A 19,562-nucleotide genomic window follows, 5' to 3' on the forward strand; every position below is an offset into this window, starting at 1 on the left:
CTTAGACTTATGGTTATTCTTCCCACCAAGTTTCATTCTGATCTCTTCGCTTGAAGCGTTTTCTAAGATTTCCGGTTCCTTCTTCCCCTCAATGACACTGAATCCAGTCGGGATTTCAAATTAGATATCTGAGTTATGTCAATGTCAATTACATATCTATGTGGTTATGTCAATTACATATCTAGAACTTGTGCTTATTTTTCTCACCAAGTTTCATCTCCATCTCTCCAAACTCTAAGCGTTTTTCAAGATTTTAGGTTCCCCCCAACTCCCCCCAATGTCACCGGATCCGGTCGCGATTAAAAAAAAGAGCTCTGAAGTTCCTTCTAAATATCAAATTTCATTAAGATCCGATCACACGTTCTTAAGTTAAAAATTCTTCAATTTTTTTTAATTTTTCCAAATCAAAACCCCCCAGCTCCTTCAAAGTGAACAGATCCGTTCCAATTATGTCAATCACGTATCTATAACTTGTGCTTATTCTTCCCATCAAGTTTCATCCCGATCTCTCCACTCTAAGCGTTTTCCAAGATTTCTGTTTCCCCCCTCCAACCCCCTATGTCCCCGGATCCGATTCGAATTGAAAATGGAGCATCTGAGACATACGATCCTTCTATATATCAGGTTTCATTAAGATCCGATAATCCATTCGTAAGATAAAGATACCTCAATTTTCACATTTTCCAAGAATTCTGGTTTCCCCATCGAACTCCCCCCAATGTCACCGGATCTGGTCGGGACCTAAAAAAATAGCTCTAAAACACAAGATTCTTCTAAATATCAAATTTCCTTAAGATCTGATCACCCGTTCGTAAGTTACAAATACCTCATTTTTCTAATTTTTCCGAATTACACCCTCCCCCCCAACTCCCCCAAAGAGGGCGGATCCAGTCCGGTTATGTCAGTCACGTAGCTAGGACAAGTTTTTATTCCTCCCACCAAGTTTCATCCTAATCTCTCCGCTTTAAGTGTTTTCCAAGATTTCCGATCCCTCCTCCCCAATGACGCTGGATTCGGTCGGGATTTAAAGAGAGAGGTGTGAGTTACGAGGTCCTTCTAAATATGAAATTTCATTAAGATACGATCACTCCTTCGTAAGTTAAAAATATATCATTTTTTCTAATTTTTCAAATTTAGCCCTCCCCCCCTCCAAAAAAAAGAGCGGATCCGTTCCGGTTATGTCAATCACGTATCTTTGACTTGTTTTTATTCTTCCCACCAAGTTTCATCCTGATCTCTCCGCTTTAAGTGTTTTCCAAGATTTCTGGTCCCCCCCCAACTCCCCGCCCCTTAATGACTCTGGATCCGGTTGGGATTCAAATTAAGAGATCTGAGTTACGAGATTCTTCTAAATATGACATTTCATTAATATTCGATCACTCCTTCGTAAGTTAAAAAGACCTAATTTTTTCTAATCTTTCAGAATTAACCCTCCCCCCCCCAACTCCCTCAAACAGAGCAGATCCATTCCGATTATGTCAATCACGTATCTAGGACTTCTGCTTATTTTTCCCACCAAGTTTCATCCCGATCCCACCACTCTAAGCGTTTTCCAAGATTTTAGGTTCCCCCCTCCAACTCCCCCAATGTCACCGGATCTGGTTGGGATTTAAAATGAGAGCTCTGAGACACGATATCCTTCGAAACATAAAATTTCATTAAGATCCGATCACCCGTTCGTAAGTAAAAAATACTTCATTTTTCTATTTTCCCAATTAACCGGCCCCCTCTCCCCCCCAGATGGTCAAATCGGTAAAACGACTATTTCTAATTTAATCTGGTCCGGTCCCTGATACCCCTGCCAAATTTCATCGTCCTAGCTTACCTGGAAGCGCCTAAAGTAGCAAAACGGGGACCGACAGAATTTTCGATCGCTATATGTCACTTGGTTAATACCAAGTGTCATAAAAACCGGTTCTAAACAGATCAAGAACTTGGCTGTGGTCAGGATAATACACAAGTAGCCTAACGTTAAATAATATTAATTTAAGCAGAGTTCGAATATACTTGGCAATGCTTATATTATGGACAAAATTTGCTCCAAGTTTCTACGGTGTAGTATGAAAGAACCATTTACCTGGTAAACTTAACATTGACATCAATTCCACTTTGAAGTTTCGGTAGTATAGCTAGCACATCACTCAGATTCTGCTCATAATTTTCCGCGGCATCACCAATGTTCTGAAATAGATTCAATTAAATCACTTTTTTTGCAGAGCAAAGCTGCTACTTTTATCATGTCACGACCAGAGTTGCCACTTTTATGACGGTGTAATTTTAAACTAGACAGCTGGCAGCACTGGTCACGACAGTAAAAATAAAATTTATTTGTTTTAAATGATTTAGTGAACACATCTGCAATATTTATCTAAAAAAACACACATAAAAACTTAGGAATTAGATTTTCAGCGAAAAACCCACCATTTGCAGTTTTTGATGGAGCGAGAACAGAAATGAAAAAAAAAGAAACATGGATTAAAATCAGTTAAATCAACTTAGCACAAAACCGCTTAAGATGATAGAACTTCCTTTAAAGCGTAGCTTTCTTTAGGAATCAACAGACTGTTAATTTTTGAATTTTTACGCCGAATGTAACAAATTGGTTTTTCACAGTTCAACATGGCAATGCTGACGAAAACATGAAGAAGCCTTAAAAACTTCATATTTATGGAACTATCAAAAGACAATCGCTGTTTTCAGAATGACTGCTTTGACATCGTAGGCACTCAAAAAATAAATTCCTCGTGATCAGCGATCTGAAGCTTCGAAACAGTTAGACATAAAAATTAAAATATTTTGAATTATATAGGTCCTTTCCAGAGTCTAAAAACTCGTTAAGTTCAAAAATTTCCAACTAATTCCTAGACAAATATTAGTTTTTTCTCGCCTAATAAACATTATAAAAGAAGCCAAACAAACTGTCTCATCTCCGACAATAAATTTCTTAGGGATCATAAACGTCAGACTACTTAGAACATGAAATAATCCCTTCCAAACCTGAGACCCAAATCATGTCTGTCTTTCAAATTTCCTAGAAACAATTCAGGAAGCATCAGAGCTAAAATCGCAAATTCTTTTTTTTAGCAAATTTTATATTGTATCGAAGTTTCTGCTATTTCTTAAGCAGACTCAGTTCAGCCATCAAACTAGACAGAAACAACTCAAACTGTGATAAGACTCATAGGTGGAAGGGGGGCTCGACCTAACTATTGGACATTCTTAGAAAATGAGATCTCAAAACATTTCAAAGCCGCTTAAAAATTTAATCAGCCCAGTTGCAAACATACTGAATACTTAGTAAATAATGCATCTGTTATCACATCCCTGAATTAACGGATGTGCACAAAAAAGTCGGGAGAGGTAGCATCAGTGACGGAAAAAAGAAAAGGTATTTATAAAAATGTTATATAACAAACCCAATACGTTAGATCTGTTGAAGCGCCAGAGTAGATTTATTTATGTTTTTTTTTATTATTATGCAGCAAACTCACGTCCCCTCGGGTTTTTTTTTCAGCTATAGTTATAACGGAACTATTTCTTTTAATATTTTCGCGTGTTCTACTCCTGAGATTACAAACCTGAAATTACATGTACATATGCAACTCTTTTTCCTGTCAGTATTCACCATTTGAACTTCAAATTGTATTTTTCTTCTTTATCTCTGCCTTTAGCTGATCTCGTAAATTCACGTGGATGAATTGTGCGTATAGTTTTCTTATACGTCATGTATGTACATATAGGGGGAAAGAGATATTGCCCAGGATTGCTCCAAAGAATTCCCCCGTCCCTATGACCAACAGAAAAAGTGAAAATAGTGGCCTACAAGTACACTTGTGAGATCCCCTTCCTACCCCTCCCCCCACTCCCAAAAAGTCCTCTAACCCACCTTAAGGATTACACGTATATACCCCCAAGTCTCATGAATTTCCTTTGTTTTTTTTCTGGTAAATTATTTTTTTTCTTTAAGTGGTTAGTCTTTTTTTTCTCTTCCAGTCTATGTTCATAGTTTAGGTTTTCTCAATCAATAATAATCTCCACATTGCACCGAGGGTTTGACTAATTTCCAACATCATGGATTATAAAGTGGCACAAACTGTATGTGGCATAACTGTCTAAAGCAGAAACCGAGGTTTACCACATGTGGCAGAACAAGTAGCACCCCGGGATGTACTCCATTTGGCGGAGTGGGCAACACATTGTCCATGCACTCAATGAAGAGGCGTAGCTATGGTTAACAGCGCTGGGGGACAATATCAGTTTTTGTCCCTCCTTTCGCCAAAATCACTATCACAATATAAGTAGACCATAGTATTGACGAGAAAAACTCGGTTTGCCCCCCTCCCTGAGACTGCAGCCGTCGCTCTAGCTATGCTACTGACTTAATGTGTGATGTTCCCCTTGTATTCGCCAAAATCATTAACGGTCTATTTGCCGTAGGAACCCAACTGTCTAGTATCGTTTGTTCAATTTCGTTATATTTACATTCCCCCTTTGGTGATTGTATGATATAGTCCCGAGCTAATATTCTTTATCTAAGTAGAACCTTTTTCTCTGACACTCAATTCTAATGAAATATTCTTAAGTATGATAAAAATAAAATACTTTAGAAACAAATTTGGGCTATATATTTGCAGAATTGTTTTCTACTTCACACCATACAACTATTTACCCCCCCCCCCCCCCGAATGAGCAGATATATGACCCAAATTATATATTTCCCATCTATTCTATCACTTCTCTTTTTCTTATCTCACGCTAAGCTGAAAGAAACTAACGAAAATACCGGTTCTACAATGCGTCAATGGATGAACAAATTGAGTGGTCGGGGCTATATCATACAAGTGCCCCCCCCTTTCTTTAAATTCACGAACCTACAAATTAAATTTCTCAAAAGTGATGATAATCATTATTCACATTTACTTAGTTCGACTGAACGGTTCAAATGGATTCTTTTATTACTTTCAGGGGATTTGGTTTAACAGTTTTTTTTTTCTTTTTGTTTTAATCCGAGGCCCAAATGTATAATTCAAATGTACATTTCGTAATATGTAACAACATAAAATAGAGTTGGATTATGTCCAAAATCTCAGGATAAAGATGATTCAAAATGTATGAAATAAAATGATGCAATAAAATTTCCCATACAGGGAAAGGTTGCAATAAAATATTTTCTCTGATAAAGCTGCCAGATTACTGAAACCATGGACATCACCAGAGAGGAATATTCTTTCCACGAAACACAAAAAGATTTTAAAAATTATTAAAACAGTAAGGCAAGAAACACTCCAAATGAAATCATGATTAAAACGAACCTTTGGACACTTTTGTTGAAGGACTACCACTCCTTTTTTGATATTAAATAACAAAAACAAGAGCTAAAAGCTCATATGGCACTTGTGACGAGGCAAGAAGAGCTAAGAGCCAAGAGATCATATGGTATTAGCTCTAATAAATTTCTATGAATCAATAGATTGATTTAAAACGAAAATAAGAGGCTTAATGCCGGTCAGGATTTAAAATAAGAGCTCTGAGTCACGATGTCCTTCTAAATATCAAAATTCATTAAGATCCGATCACCTACCGGTAAGTTACGAATACCTATTTTTTTCTAATTTTTCCTCTCCCTTTAGCCCCCCAGATGGTCGAATCTGGGAAAACGACTTTATCGTTTTCCCAATTTGTCAATTTGTGCAGGTCCCTGACACGCCTACCGATTTTCATCGTCCTAGCACGTCCAGAAGCACCTGACTCACCAAATCATTGAAACCCTGCCCCCAACTCCCCCAAAGAGAGCGAATCCAGTACGGTTCCGTCAATCACATATTAAAGACATTTGCTCCACTCCAAGTGTTTTCCAAGATTTCCCCATCCGACTCCCCCAATGTCAAAGATCTGGTCGGAATTTAAAATTAGAGCTTTAAAGCACAAGATCCTTCTAAATATCAAATTTCATTAAGATCTGGTCACCCTTTCGTAAGTTACAAATACCTTATTTTTCAAAATTACCCCCCCCCCCCAACTCCACCAAAGAGAGCAGATCCGGTCCGGTTATTTCAGTCACGTATCTTAGACAGGTTTTCATTCTTCCCATCCAGTTTCATTCTGATCTCACCGCTTAAAGTATTTTCTAAGATTTCCAGTCCCCCCCACTGCCCCCCCCCCAATTACGCTGGATCTGGTTGAGACTTAAAATAAGAGATCTGATTTACGAAGTTCTTCTAAATATGAGCTTTCATGAAGATCTGATCACTCATTCGTATGTTAAAAATACATCATTTTTTCTAATTTTTCAGAATTAGCCCCCCCCCCCAATAGAGAGGATCCGTTCCAATTATGTAAATCACGTATCTAAGACTTCTGCTTATTTTCCCCACCAAGTTGCATCCCGATCCCTCAAATCTAAGCGTTTTCCATGATTTTAGGTTCCCTTACCCCGAACTCCCCCCAATGTCACCAGATCCGGTCGGGATTTAAAATAAGAGCTTTGAGACACGATATCCTTCTGATATCAAATTCCATTGAGATCCGAACACCCGTTCATAAGTTAAAAATACCTCATTTTTTCTAATTTTTCAGAATTAACCCCTCCCCAACTATCCCAAAGAGAGCGGATCCGTTCCGGTTATGTCAATCATGTATCTAGGACTTGTGCTTATTTTTCCCACCAAGTTTCATCCCGATCCATCCACTCTAAGTGTTTTCCAAGTTTTAGGTTTCCGCCCTCCCAAATCCCCCCCCCCCCAATTTCACCAGATCCGGTCGGGATTTAAAATACGAGCTCTGAGACAAAATATCCTTCTAAATATCAAATTTAATTGAGATCCGAACACCCGTTCATAAGTTAAAAATACCTCATTTTTTCTAATTTTTCAGAATTAACCCCCCCCCCCCCACCTACCCCAAAGAGAGCGGAACCGTTCCGGTTATGTCAATCATGTATCTAGGACTTTTGCTTATTTTCCCCACCAAGTTTCATTCCGATCCCTCCAATCTAAGTGTTTTCCAAGTTTTAGGTGTCCTCCTCCCCTCCAATGTCACCAGACCCAGTCGGGATTTAAAGTAAGAGCTCTGAGAAACGATGTCCTTCTAAATATCAAATTTCAATGAGATCCGATCACCCGTTCGTAAGTTAAAAATACCGCATTTTTTCTAATTTTTTAGAAAAACCGGGACCGACAGACCGACAGAATTTGCGATTGCTATATGTCACTAGTAACAAGTGCCATAAAAACACGTTTTTTCAACTGAAAGTAAGGAGCAACATTAAAACTTAAAACGAACACAAATTATTATGTAAATGGGGGGATGCTCTTCCTCAACACCTCGCTCTTTACGCTAAAGTTCGAATTCTGTCCCAATCATTTAAGAACGACGAAACACTATATTCGTTTAATTAGAACAATAAGAAGCTTTTTTTAAAAGTACTAAAAACCTTTAGTGTAAATAGCGAGGTGTTGAGGAAGAGCATCTCCCTCATTTGCGTAATAATTTCTGTTCGTTTTAAGTTTTAATGTTGCTCCTTACTTTCAGTTGAAAAACTTGTATATTTTTAACTTACGAACGGGTGATCGGATCTCAAAGAAATTTGGCATTTAGAAGAATATCGTGTCTCAGAGCTCTTATTTTAAGTCCCAAACAGATCTGGTGACATTGGGGGGGGGAGTTGGGAGGGGGAAACCTAAAACTTGGAAAACACTTAGAGTGGAGGGATCGGGATGAAACCTGGTGGGAAAAACAAGCACAAGTCCTAGATACATGATTGACATAACCGGAACGGATTCGCTCTCTTTGGGGTAATGGGGGGGGGTAATTCTTCAAAATTAGAAAAAATGAGGTATTTTTAACTTACGAACGGGTGATCGGATCTCAATGAAATTTGATATTTAGAAGGACATCGTGTCTCGGAGCTCTTATTTTAAATCCCGACCTAATCTGGTGATCGAATCTTCATGAAACTTCATATTTAGAAGGACCTTGTGACTCAGATCTCTTATTTTAAATCTCAACCGGATCCAGCGTAATTGGGGGGGGGCAGTTGAGGGGAACCGGAAATCTTAGAAAATACTTAAAGCGGTGAGATCAGGATGAAACTGGATGGGAAGAATAAAAACCTGTCTAAGACACGTGACTGACATAACCGGACAGGATCTGCTCTCTTTGGTGGAGTCGGTGGAGATTGGGGGGAGTTGAAGGGGGAAACAGGAACTCTTGGAAAAAGTGAAAATTGGGGTATTTTTATTTTACGAATAGGTGATCGGATCTTAATGAAATTTGAGATTTAGAAGGAATTCATGTCTCAGAGCTCTTTTTTCAAATCCCGACCAGATCTTCTGACATTGGGGCGAGTTGGAGGGGGAAATCTTGGAAAACACTTGGAGTGGAGGAATCGGGATGAAGCTTGGTGGATAGAATAAGCAAATGTCCTTGATGCATGATTGACAGAATCGTACTGGATTCGCTCTCTTTGGGGGAATGGGGGGAGGGTTTCAGTGATTTGGCGAGTTTGGTGCTTCTGGACGTGCTAGGACGAAGAAAATTGGTAGGCGTGTCAGGGAGCTGCACAAATTGACTTGATAAAGTCGTTTTCCCAGATTCGACCATCTGGGGGGCTAAAGGGAGAGCAAAAATTAGAAAAAATTGTGTATTTATAACATACGGGTGGGTAATCGGATCTTAATGAATTTTGATATTTAGAAGGATATCGTGACTCAGAGCTCTTATTTTAAATCCTGACCGGCATTAAGCCTCTTATTTCCCTTTTAAATCAATCTACTGGTTCATAGAATTTTGCTAGAGCTCATACCAAGTGATCTCTTGGCTTTTAGCTCTTCTGGCCTCGTCACAAGTGCCATATGAGCTCTTAGCTCTTATTTTTATTTAATTTCTTGTCGTTTTTTTAATATTTCCAGGAAATCTAGCTAAATCTCCACGGAAAAATCCCTCCTCCCTACGGAATAATTATCTACACAATTCAATCCTGGTGAAAATTTCCCCCGTACAATACTCTTAACATCTCCACGCGTAAAATTGAGGTGTTAAAGAGAAACCTGGACATAAGACGATTAACCCTGTGTAAAATTTTCCCTGAAAATCCACTCTCTGAAAACTTATCTCCCCATGGAAAATCATCCCCGTGGAAAATCCCACCAGCAGAAAATTCACCCCATCCGAAAAATGTATGGCATGCTTCCCAATAACAAATACAAGCTTATACGTAAACAATGGGCAGCTTTTGTAACTTAAAGACCTTTTCCCAAGGGCTGAGGGTCATGATATCTCAAAGGCATAGTTATTCGGCTTTTCAACTATTCTGAACAAAGCGGAAATGAAAGATTATGATCGAACAATTTTGAGAAAAAGGAGTTAAGGAGGGGGCCTAGCTGCCCTCCAATTTTTTTACTTAAAAAACGCACTAGAGAGTTTAATTTCCGTCCGAAAGAGCCCTTTCCCTATATTCTAGGGTCAGTGGGTCGATGCAATCACCCCTGAAAAAAAACACGCATCCTTGATCTTTCTTCTGGCAAAAAAAATACGAAATTCTACCTTTTGAAGATAGAAGCTTGAAACTTCTACAGTAGGGCCCTTATGATACGCTGAAAATGATGGTGTGATTCTCATTAAGATTCTATGACTTTTGGGGGATGTTTGCTCCTTTTTCCGAAAATAAGGCAAATATTCTCACGCTCGTAACCTTTGATGGGGAAGACTAAAATTAATGAAAGTTATATATTTGAAAACAGCATAAAAATCTGATTTATATATATATATATATATATATATATATATATATATATATATATATATATATATATATATATATATATATATATATATATATATATATATATATATGGTATCAAAATTCCATTTTTTAGAGTTTCAGTTACTATCGAGTCGGGTCGCTCCTTACAGTTCGTTACTACGAATTGTTTGATTTGTAATTCGAAACTCGCAAACACTAACACTCTAGTTCTAGGAACACTTTATTTAAATTATAAATAGATGTAAACATAAATATGTAAATAAAAATATAATTTAAACGCTTAGAAAAAAAAAACTCATATGACATTACATTCATTTGCGAGCTTAAGAATATTCATTGCGTTACGCATGCGGGGCAGAAACGGCTACTCGACTGGCCGTAAGAGAATACAATACCTTTAAATCATTTTGCGGGCCTCAGTGACGGGTGACAGTCCCAAAGACAAAGAGCTCATTCGCAAATTCTCCCAGGGGACTAGCCATCATCCAAAGCTATCGATTTTACTATGAAATCTTATACAAAAGACAATAAAATTTTACATCTCTTTTGTCGGAAAGCTTGTCAGTCAAAACAGGTAGCAACACAAGGAAACCCCCCCCCAAAAAAAAAAACGGTCAAATTGCTCAAATGATATTGCATTTGAGCTCATTTGCAGCATTTTCCTACCAGGTACACTAGAAGATTTTTAGAGACCGTGCCTACATTTTGGTCAAAACTGAATATCTCAAGATCCGTCAAAAAAGGGAATACTAGAAGATACTTCTAGGTATACTTCTAAATACTTCTAGGAATACTTCTAGGTAAAATAGAAGATTTTCTGAGACCGTCCCTTCATTTTGCTCAAAACTGAATATCTCAATATCCGTCAAAAAAGGGAATACTAGAAGATACTTCTAGGTATACTTCTAAATACTTCTAGGAATACTTCTAGGTAAAATAGAAGATATTTAGAGACCGTGCCTACATTTTGGTCAAAACTGAATATCTCAATATCCGTCAAAAAAGGGAATACTAGAAGATACTTCTAGGTATACTTCTAGGTAAAATAGAAGATTTTCAGAGACCGTCCCTTCATTTTGGTCAAAACTGAATATCTCAATATCCGTCAAAAAAGGGAATACTAGAAGATACTTCTAGGTATACTTCTAAATACTTCTAGGTAAAATAGAAGATTTTCAGAGACCGTCCCTTCATTTTGGTCAAAAGTGAATATCTCAATATCCGTCAAAAAAGGGAATACTAGAAGATACTTCTAGGTATACTTCTAAATACTTCTAGGTAAAATAGAAGATTTTCAGAGACCGTCCCTTCATTTTGGTCAAAAGTGAATATCTCAATATCCGTCAAAAAAGGGAATACTAGAAGATACTTCTAGGTATACTTCTAAATACTTCTAGGTAAAATAGAAGATTTTCAGAGACCGTCCCTTCATTTTGGTCAAAACTGAATATCTCAATATCCGTCAAAAAAGGGAATACTAGAAGATACTTCTAGGTATACTTCTAAATACTTCTAGGTAAAATAGAAGATTTTCAGAGACCGTCCCTTCATTTTGGTCAAAAGTGAATATCTCAATATCCGTCAAAAAAGGGAATACTAGAAGATACTTCTAGGTATACTTCTAAATACTTCTAGGTAAAATAGAAGATTTTCAGAGACCGTCCCTTCATTTTGGTCAAAACTGAATATCTCAATATCCGTCAAAAAAGGGAATACTAGAAGATACTTCTAGGTATACTTCTAAATACTTCTAGGTAAAATAGAAGATTTTCAGAGACCGTCCCTTCATTTTGGTCAAAAGTGAATATCTCAATATCCGTCAAAAAAGGGAATACTAGAAGATACTTCTAGGTATACTTCTAAATACTTCTAGGTAAAATAGAAGATTTTCAGAGACCGTCCCTTCATTTTGGTCAAAACTGAATATCTCAATATCCGTCAAAAAAGGGAATACTAGAAGATACTTCTAGGTATACTTCTAAATACTTCTAGGTAAAATAGAAGATTTTCAGAGACCGTCCCTTCATTTTGGTCAAAAGTGAATATCTCAATATCCGTCAAAAAAGGGAATACTAGAAGATACTTCTAGGTATACTTCTAAATACTTCTAGGTAAAATAGAAGATTTTCAGAGACCGTCCCTTCATTTTGGTCAAAACTGAATATCTCAATATCCGTCAAAAAAGGGAATACTAGAAGATACTTCTAGGTATACTTCTAAATACTTCTAGGTAAAATAGAAGATTTTCAGAGACCGTCCCTTCATTTTGGTCAAAAGTGAATATCTCAATATCCGTCAAAAAAGGGAATACTAGAAGATACTTCTAGGTATACTTCTAAATACTTCTAGGTAAAATAGAAGATTTTCAGAGACCGTCCCTTCATTTTGGTCAAAACTGAATATCTCAATATCCGTCAAAAAAGGGAATACTAGAAGATACTTCTAGGTATACTTCTAAATACTTCTAGGAATACTTCTAGGTAAAATAGAAGATTTTCAGAGACCGTGCCTACATTTTGGTCAAAACTGAATATCTCAATATCCGTCAAAAAAGGGAATACTAGAAGATACTTCTAGGTATACTTCTAAATACTTCTAGGTAAAATAGAAGATTTTCAGAGACCGTCCCTTCATTTTGCTCAAAACTGAATATCTCAACATCCGTCAAAAAAGGGAATACTAGAAGATGCTTCTAAGTATACTTCTAAATACTTCTAGGTATACTACAAGATTTTTAGAGAACGTCTCTTCAGTTTGATCAAAACTGAATATCTCAATATCCGTCAAAAAAGGGAAGTTGCATAGTTTTTACTAAGATTTCCAGGAAGTAGTTGTTGGCTTTTAGTTTTCTACCATTGATTTGACCTTTTATACAAGATATACAAGCAACAGCAAGGTCATCAAATCAATTCAAAATTGTTTGGCTACACAACCTAAAAACTTTATAATGGTCACGATAGAGTATTTAAGGTACCCTATCATCTTAAGATACGTCTACGCAAGCCAGACATTAGTGATAGTTCTTTAACTTAAAAATTCCCAAAATTCTGGTGAAACTGAAGTTAGATCATGGCTGGGAGTTGCATTATAACTATGGAGTTGCATAAGAGTTATATTATGAGAAATTGTCCCAGGGATGAGGGTCGGCAAGCGTTATCGGGAAATAAGTTTTCAAAAAGGGAGTAATCCTTATATTCCATCTTTTGATATTTTTTTTATTTCTCGTTTCCCTGGCAACATCCACATGGTCCGTCATTCGCGGCGTCGATGCATGTAATTGAAAATGATGAAATCAAACAGTTCGTGGTAACGAACTGTAGTAAGGAGCGACCCGGCTCAATAGTAACCAAAACTCTAAAAAATGGAATTTTGATACCAATAGCTACATCAAAAGAATCGCATTTTAATGCTGGTTTTAAATATATAAGTTTCATCAAGTTTAGTCTTACCCATCAAAAGTTACGAGCCTGAGAAAATTTGCGTTATTTTAGAAAATAGGGGGAAACGCCCCCTAAAAGTCATAGAATCTTAAAGAAAATCACACCATCAGATTCAGCGTATCAGAGAACCCTATTGTAGAAGTTTCGAGCTCCTATCTACAAAAATGTGGAATTTTGCATTTTTTTTCCCAGAAGGCAGATCACGGATGCGTGTTTATTTGTTGTTTTTTTTTTCCAGGGGTGATCGTATCGACCCAGTTGTCCTAGAATGTTGCAAGAGGGCTCATTCTAACGGAAATGAAAAGTTCTAGTGCCCTTTTTAAGTGACCAAAAAAATTGGAGGGTACCTAGGCCCCCTCCCACGCTAATTATTTTCCCAAAGTCAACGGATCAAAATTCTGAGATAGCCATTTTATTCAGCGTAGTCGAAAAACCTTATAACTATGTCTTTGGGGACGACTTACTCCCCCACAGTCCCCGTGGGAGGGGCAACAAGTTACAAACTTTGACCTTTGCTTACATATAGTAATGGTTATTGGGAAATATACAGGCGTTTTCAGGGGGATTTTTTGGTTTGCGGGAGGGGTTGAGAAGAGGGGGATATGCTGGGGGAACTTTCCTTCGAGAAGTTGTAACGGGAGAAGAAAATTTCCATGAAGGGAGAGCAGGATTTACTAGCATTATTTAAAAAAAAAAACAATTAAAAAATAAAAGTGAAAAAGCTTTTTCAGCTGGAAGTAAGGAACAGCAATAAAACTTAAAACAAACAGAAATTATTACCCATATGAGGGGCTTACCTCCTTCTAATACCTCGCTCTTTACGCTAAAGTATTTTCAGTAATTTCAACTACTTATTCTACGGCTTTTGTGATTCAGGGGGTCATTCTTAATGAATTGGGATAAAATTTAAGCTTTAGTGTAAAGAGCGAGGTGCTGACGATGGGGCGAATCCCCTCATATATGTAATAAAAACATGAGAATACAAAAGTTCTTTACGTAAGCTAATTTATAAGTTACGTAAATCTTTTACCAATAAAAAGATTCATAAAAATTAAAAGTTCTAGTTGCCTTTTTAATTAACCAAAAAATCGGGGGGCAACTAGGCTTCGTCCCCCGCTCTTTTTTTCTCAAAATCATTCGATCAAAATTATGAGAAAGCCATTGAGCCAAAAAAAAAAAAAATATATGCAAATTTCGTTTTGATTATTCCTCTGCGGAGAACCAAAATCGAAACATGCATTGATTCAAAAACGTTCAGAAATTAAATAAAAAAAAACAAGTTTTTTTAACTGAAAGTAAGGAGCGACATTAAAACTTAAAACGCACAGAAATTACTTCGTATATGAAAGAGGCTGCTTCCTCATCAACGCCCCGCTCTTTACGCTAAAGTTTATTGTTTTAAAAAGAATAATTGAGAGAAAGAGTCAAACTTTAGCGTAAAGAGCGGGGCGTTGATGAGGAAGCAGCCTCTTTCATATACGAAGTAATTTCTGTGCGTTTTAAGTTTTAATGTCGCTCCTTACTTTCAGTTAAAAAAACTTGTTTTTTTTTATTTAATCCCATTCAAAGATTGAAAGACTATCTTAGCAATTATTAAATTTGAAATACCATAGCCTATAATCAAGGGCATATCTAGGATTTATGTTCGGGGAAATTTTTCATTTGGGGGGAGGGGAATTACAAGCAAACTTTAGACAAAGATTTGTTTATATACATTTTAGTTACCCTACGCTTTTACGAGTGAATTTGGAGTGGGGGGAGGCTCAGACTCTGTAAGCCTCCCCCTGGATACACTTTAACTCTTATTTTAAAGCAGTGGTTATAGGTCGAAAACAACTTTAGTGGTTTTATTTCCAGTTTAGCAAGGATTTATATGGATTTACAAACCGGGAATTAGAGCACTAACAGAGGTACAATAAGATAAACTAGAATAAAATAAAAGTAAAGTGTCTTCAGTATAAAAATGAGTAAATAATACTTGACCTGGAAATTAAACCAATATTTCAGTTTTAAGGACAAATTATACAAATACGTTTCAAACAATAAGTTTTCATGCACAATACTGCCCACATATTATTTTGCTAGCTCTATTTACGCAAGCTCGTTGAAATTAGCATGGTGTATAGGATTGAAGGCCCTGAATGGCTTTATTTGTGTACGGTATTTATTTTCAAAAATGCAGTGGCCTTTTACTATCACAAAAAGGGGATCCTTCAGATCTCCTTTTTTCATGTACGACTCAAAAATTGATGGTCTATTATACACTATAAATATTTATCTTAATATCGTTTTCTGTAAGAAATATTCGAAAACTTTGTGTTTTAAAATTTTTTATTTTTGGGGGTGATTTTACTTTTTCTAAGACTGTGCAAAGTATCTAATGCTAAATATTTAGATTGGTAAATATAAACTTAATACATATAAAATATTGGACATCAACGACAACAACGGATTTCTTTTGTATAGGCGTATGGCTTCAAAAAGTCCAATTTTTGGAGTTTTGATTTCTGTTGACCATGGCTTATTATAATGAACGGTTTTATTCCTGGCCTTTGTAAACCTAAACGTATTTTAACTGCGTTTCAACCTTTTGTAGCTTTTGACAGCAACATAGAATGTTAAAAAAAAGAGATCACTTTATTTCTTAAATGAAATCAAAATATCAGAAGATTAATGTTGCTCTTGGTATTTACGTGCTATAGCGACGGAACCAAAGGAGTGAAGTTAGATTAATCCTAGTGAAATATACAAAATATGATGAAAATTTAATGCTTTAGTAAGACAATTATGGAAGCTATAACAGAGAATTATGGAAAGTAGGCCACCCAGAACGCATTATATTATATAACTAACCTAAATTACAACTATATATTAAATATTTAATTAATATATATCTGCAAAGTAGTTTATCTCACTGAATTTAAGCTAATTATCTCCAAATGCAGACAGGGAAACCGGTTTTACTCAGAGCAGTAACTTGAGTATGGTTGCTATAGCATGTAAGTACCTTGCTCTTTACTGTCACGAGAAAAAAAAATCGGTTTCTTCATATTTAGTTTTTGTTTGCTGTCTTTATGTGCAGAGTCATAGTCAAGGCTAATCAAAATGAGGGGTAGTCTATTTTGAGGCATGAGGCAGTCTATTTTCCGTTGAAAATGCGGATACATATGGGTATTAATTTGTTTGTATTGTTTATTTTCCTTTTGTTCGGCTAAATGAATCATTTTAGAATCTTATCCGATTAGCTCGTCATCTGTTGTTGTGACTATCAATTTGTTTTCTTGTTTTACTGTAAAGTGCATTAGTAGTTGTTTTGATACACCAATAGAACTAGATTAAAGTACAATGTGTAAAAGTACAAATACACCATAGAAGTAGCATTAAAAGGTAAAAATAACTATAAATTTACCTGTTTAATATCTGGCATTGTGGTACGCTTGATAAGAGGTGCTGCACCGCTATGGTGCTGCGATCAATATATTAGATATAGCTTTATCAGTTATTCCTTCCAGTCGCTAAAACACCTTCTACCAAACTAGCTATAATTAGAATCATGTTTCTTTGAAATATATACGAGCACATTTTTTTTTTTTTACCATATGAGTTGGTACAATTTCAATTTGGTACAATTTTAAGGCTAATCAAAATGAGGGGTGTCTCCTAAAAGCTCTTATGCCTAAATTTCACTTTTGTATAAGAAAATACCATGACATTAGCAACTCAATTCAGGCGAGTTTGCTGTATACAATGAAGCAGGATATTATTCAATATGAGAGGGCTGCTTCCCCCTGAAACCCCAACCCCATTTCTGCTTAATATAACCATTAACCATACTGCTTAATATTATACCATATTAACCATTATGGTTAATATGGAAATATTAACCATTTCTGCTTAATATTAACTATTTTTAACATGTTATTGTCACTCGCTGATATGATTTCACCGTTTTTGCAACGAAATACCGCCTTAGGACACAAACCCTTATACTGAGTTCAAATATATTCCTTCAAATTAAGGAAGTTTGAGAGGACAATCCCCTTCACAGGATTAGTATATCCAAAAGCTTCGGTAGTTGAATTTCAAATCAATATATTTAAAATTCCTTTTTTCATTTAAACCTTGAGCATTATTCAAATTAAAAAACTGGAAACGTACTGAAAGGACATAAGAAAACTCTCACCTTGGGTACATTTTCAAGAATAAAATTTCCAATCAATTCTAACAGTTTTTCTGAGGTGACAATCTCAGTTCCAGGAGCAAAGTCAATCTGCCTTTTTAATAACAGTACATTCACAATAGCCAGCAAAGGACAAGGGCCATTGGCATTCTGTGTAACAATTGGGGTTTTAATACCCTTCCACATAATCCATTTAATATAATGGAATTGAGAACTCTCTTGTGAGGTTATTTCTGAAGCACTTAATACTACAATTTCGTCAAGAGTAGATACTTCAGTTTGATGAACATCATTTTTTGAATCAGCTTTTTTTAGTGCATTTGTATCCAGAATGGTATCAACCTCACCAGAGTTGTTACCGGGTAAAGTTGCCACAGCTGAAGCTGCAGCACCAACTGCCACAGCTGAAGCTGCAGCACCAACTGCCACACCTGAAAGCAAGGATGCTTTATCAGCAATTTCCCTTACACTAGATCCAGAAGCCCAGTTTTGTTCAGGTATCAGAGATTCTTTATTAGAAATATCAATAGGTTGACTAGAATCAGATTCTTCTTCTTCTGTGAAACCATCAGGAGCAGACTTTGGAATAGTGGGTGTTTGTTTAGTGGGTTTGATTTTATCACTCTTGGGTTCCAATGATGTATTCTGAATTTCTACAGCAGTTTTACTTTCAGTTTTTTCACTGAAAACGAAAGTGAATCTATTCAGCATCTCTTGACTAGGTTCACCGGTATCCAAACTAGAATTTACTTCCACATTACGCATTATGCTTTTTTCACTTCTTGTGGGGTCCTCAGAATCTTTTTCAGTTGTCACTTCTTTTTCTGTAGCACCTTCAGATTCATTCATGTTCCTTAATGTAACAGAACCTTGTTCAAGCTTCGAGTTTATTTTATTATAGCCAACTCTTATAATATCCTTATCATCATTGATGTCTCTGACAATTGCTGGTAATTCTTCATTACTATCACCAACTTTGCTATGTCCATTGTCAATGACAGGAGGCTTTGCAACACTTCCAGTAGCTTCATTTCCAGTATTTTCAGCCTTAAACTTAGTAGAATTACTGGTTGTCTCATCTTCAGATATAGCTACTATAGCTGGTTGCACATCACCTTTTTCTGTCATTGTCATATCAGAAACTGATGACAAGGCTTCCAAATCTGACGGAAGATGAGGTTGTGAAGCTTCATCATCTAATGGCTGATCATAATCAACTTTAGCATGACCAAAGATGATTCCTTCACCATTAATTTCAGTAGGCTTTTTATTGCTTTCTGTACTTTCATTAATGGTGGTGTCTGTGTTAATTTTAAAAGTAGCATCAGTTGATTCATCTTCAGATTTGGGTGTTGTAACTAGTTGCACACCTTCCTTTGTCATCTTCATGTTAGAATGTGATGACAAGGGTTCTAAATCCAGCTGAAGATTAGGTTGTGCAGCTTTATGATCTAATGGCTGATTATAATCAGAAGCTTCCATTTCAAGTATACTTGGAGAATCAATTTCAGGTAGAGTAGTCAATGAATGATCAGGTGTTGCAGAATCTTCTTGTTGTTGGTTTCCAGCATATTTTTCAGCAACTCCTTGTTGATTTAAATCTAAGGAGCCACTTATGTCTGCTTCTTGGTCTTCAGGAAATTCCATCTTATCTGAAAAAGAAAAAGCAAATAAAACACTTTTACAATAATACATTCATTCTATGATGTTAATTTCTAGAATATAAGCATCTTCAGCATACATACATACATGAGGGCAACCCTCATTCCATAGCTTGACTGGGGACATAAGCAAAATTTTACAATAAAGCAGCCTCACAAGACATATTTTAGGGGATGTGATTTGATAAGCTAAAAGCACAATAAGCTAAGGGCAAAAATCCTAAAAATTTTTACAGCAGTTCCTAAGGATTGGCTTTGACAAAATAATCTCCCTATGTTTTCACTGTCCATAGATAAAGTCAGAAGAGTCATTTTCTTATGCGCGAGTAAAATGAAAGCCATAGATAAAATTGCCAAGTATCTGGAAGATGCAGCCAAACAGCATAACAATAGCCTATAGCATTGGCATGTCAATAAATTGAGAGGAAGTAGTCAATCTAGACTTGTCTTAGTTAAAGATAGGAACAGGACCTCAATATTTGATACTAAAGTGTTACATAGAGATGAGCAGAACATTT

General features: G+C 36.3%; 1 protein-coding gene across 2 annotated transcripts in view; it reads right to left on the reverse strand.

Moving 5' to 3' along the window:
- LOC136037779 (ubiquitin carboxyl-terminal hydrolase MINDY-1-like) overlaps positions 1-19,562 on the reverse strand; it is a 57,646-nt gene that overhangs the window by 29,944 nt on the left and 8,140 nt on the right. For both annotated transcript variants that reach the window (XM_065720607.1, XM_065720608.1), the window contains exons 2-3: positions 17,387-19,035; positions 2,078-2,181 (exon numbers count right to left, since the gene is read on the reverse strand). In XM_065720607.1, coding sequence (XP_065576679.1) covers positions 2,078-2,181; positions 17,387-19,030 — 1,748 coding nt within the window. In that variant the 5' untranslated portion in view covers positions 19,031-19,035. The remainder of the gene's footprint in view (positions 1-2,077; positions 2,182-17,386; positions 19,036-19,562) is intronic.

This window comes from Artemia franciscana, chromosome 17 (assembly GCF_032884065.1).
Source record: "Artemia franciscana chromosome 17, ASM3288406v1, whole genome shotgun sequence".
Taxonomy (NCBI): Eukaryota; Metazoa; Arthropoda; class Branchiopoda; order Anostraca; family Artemiidae; genus Artemia; species Artemia franciscana.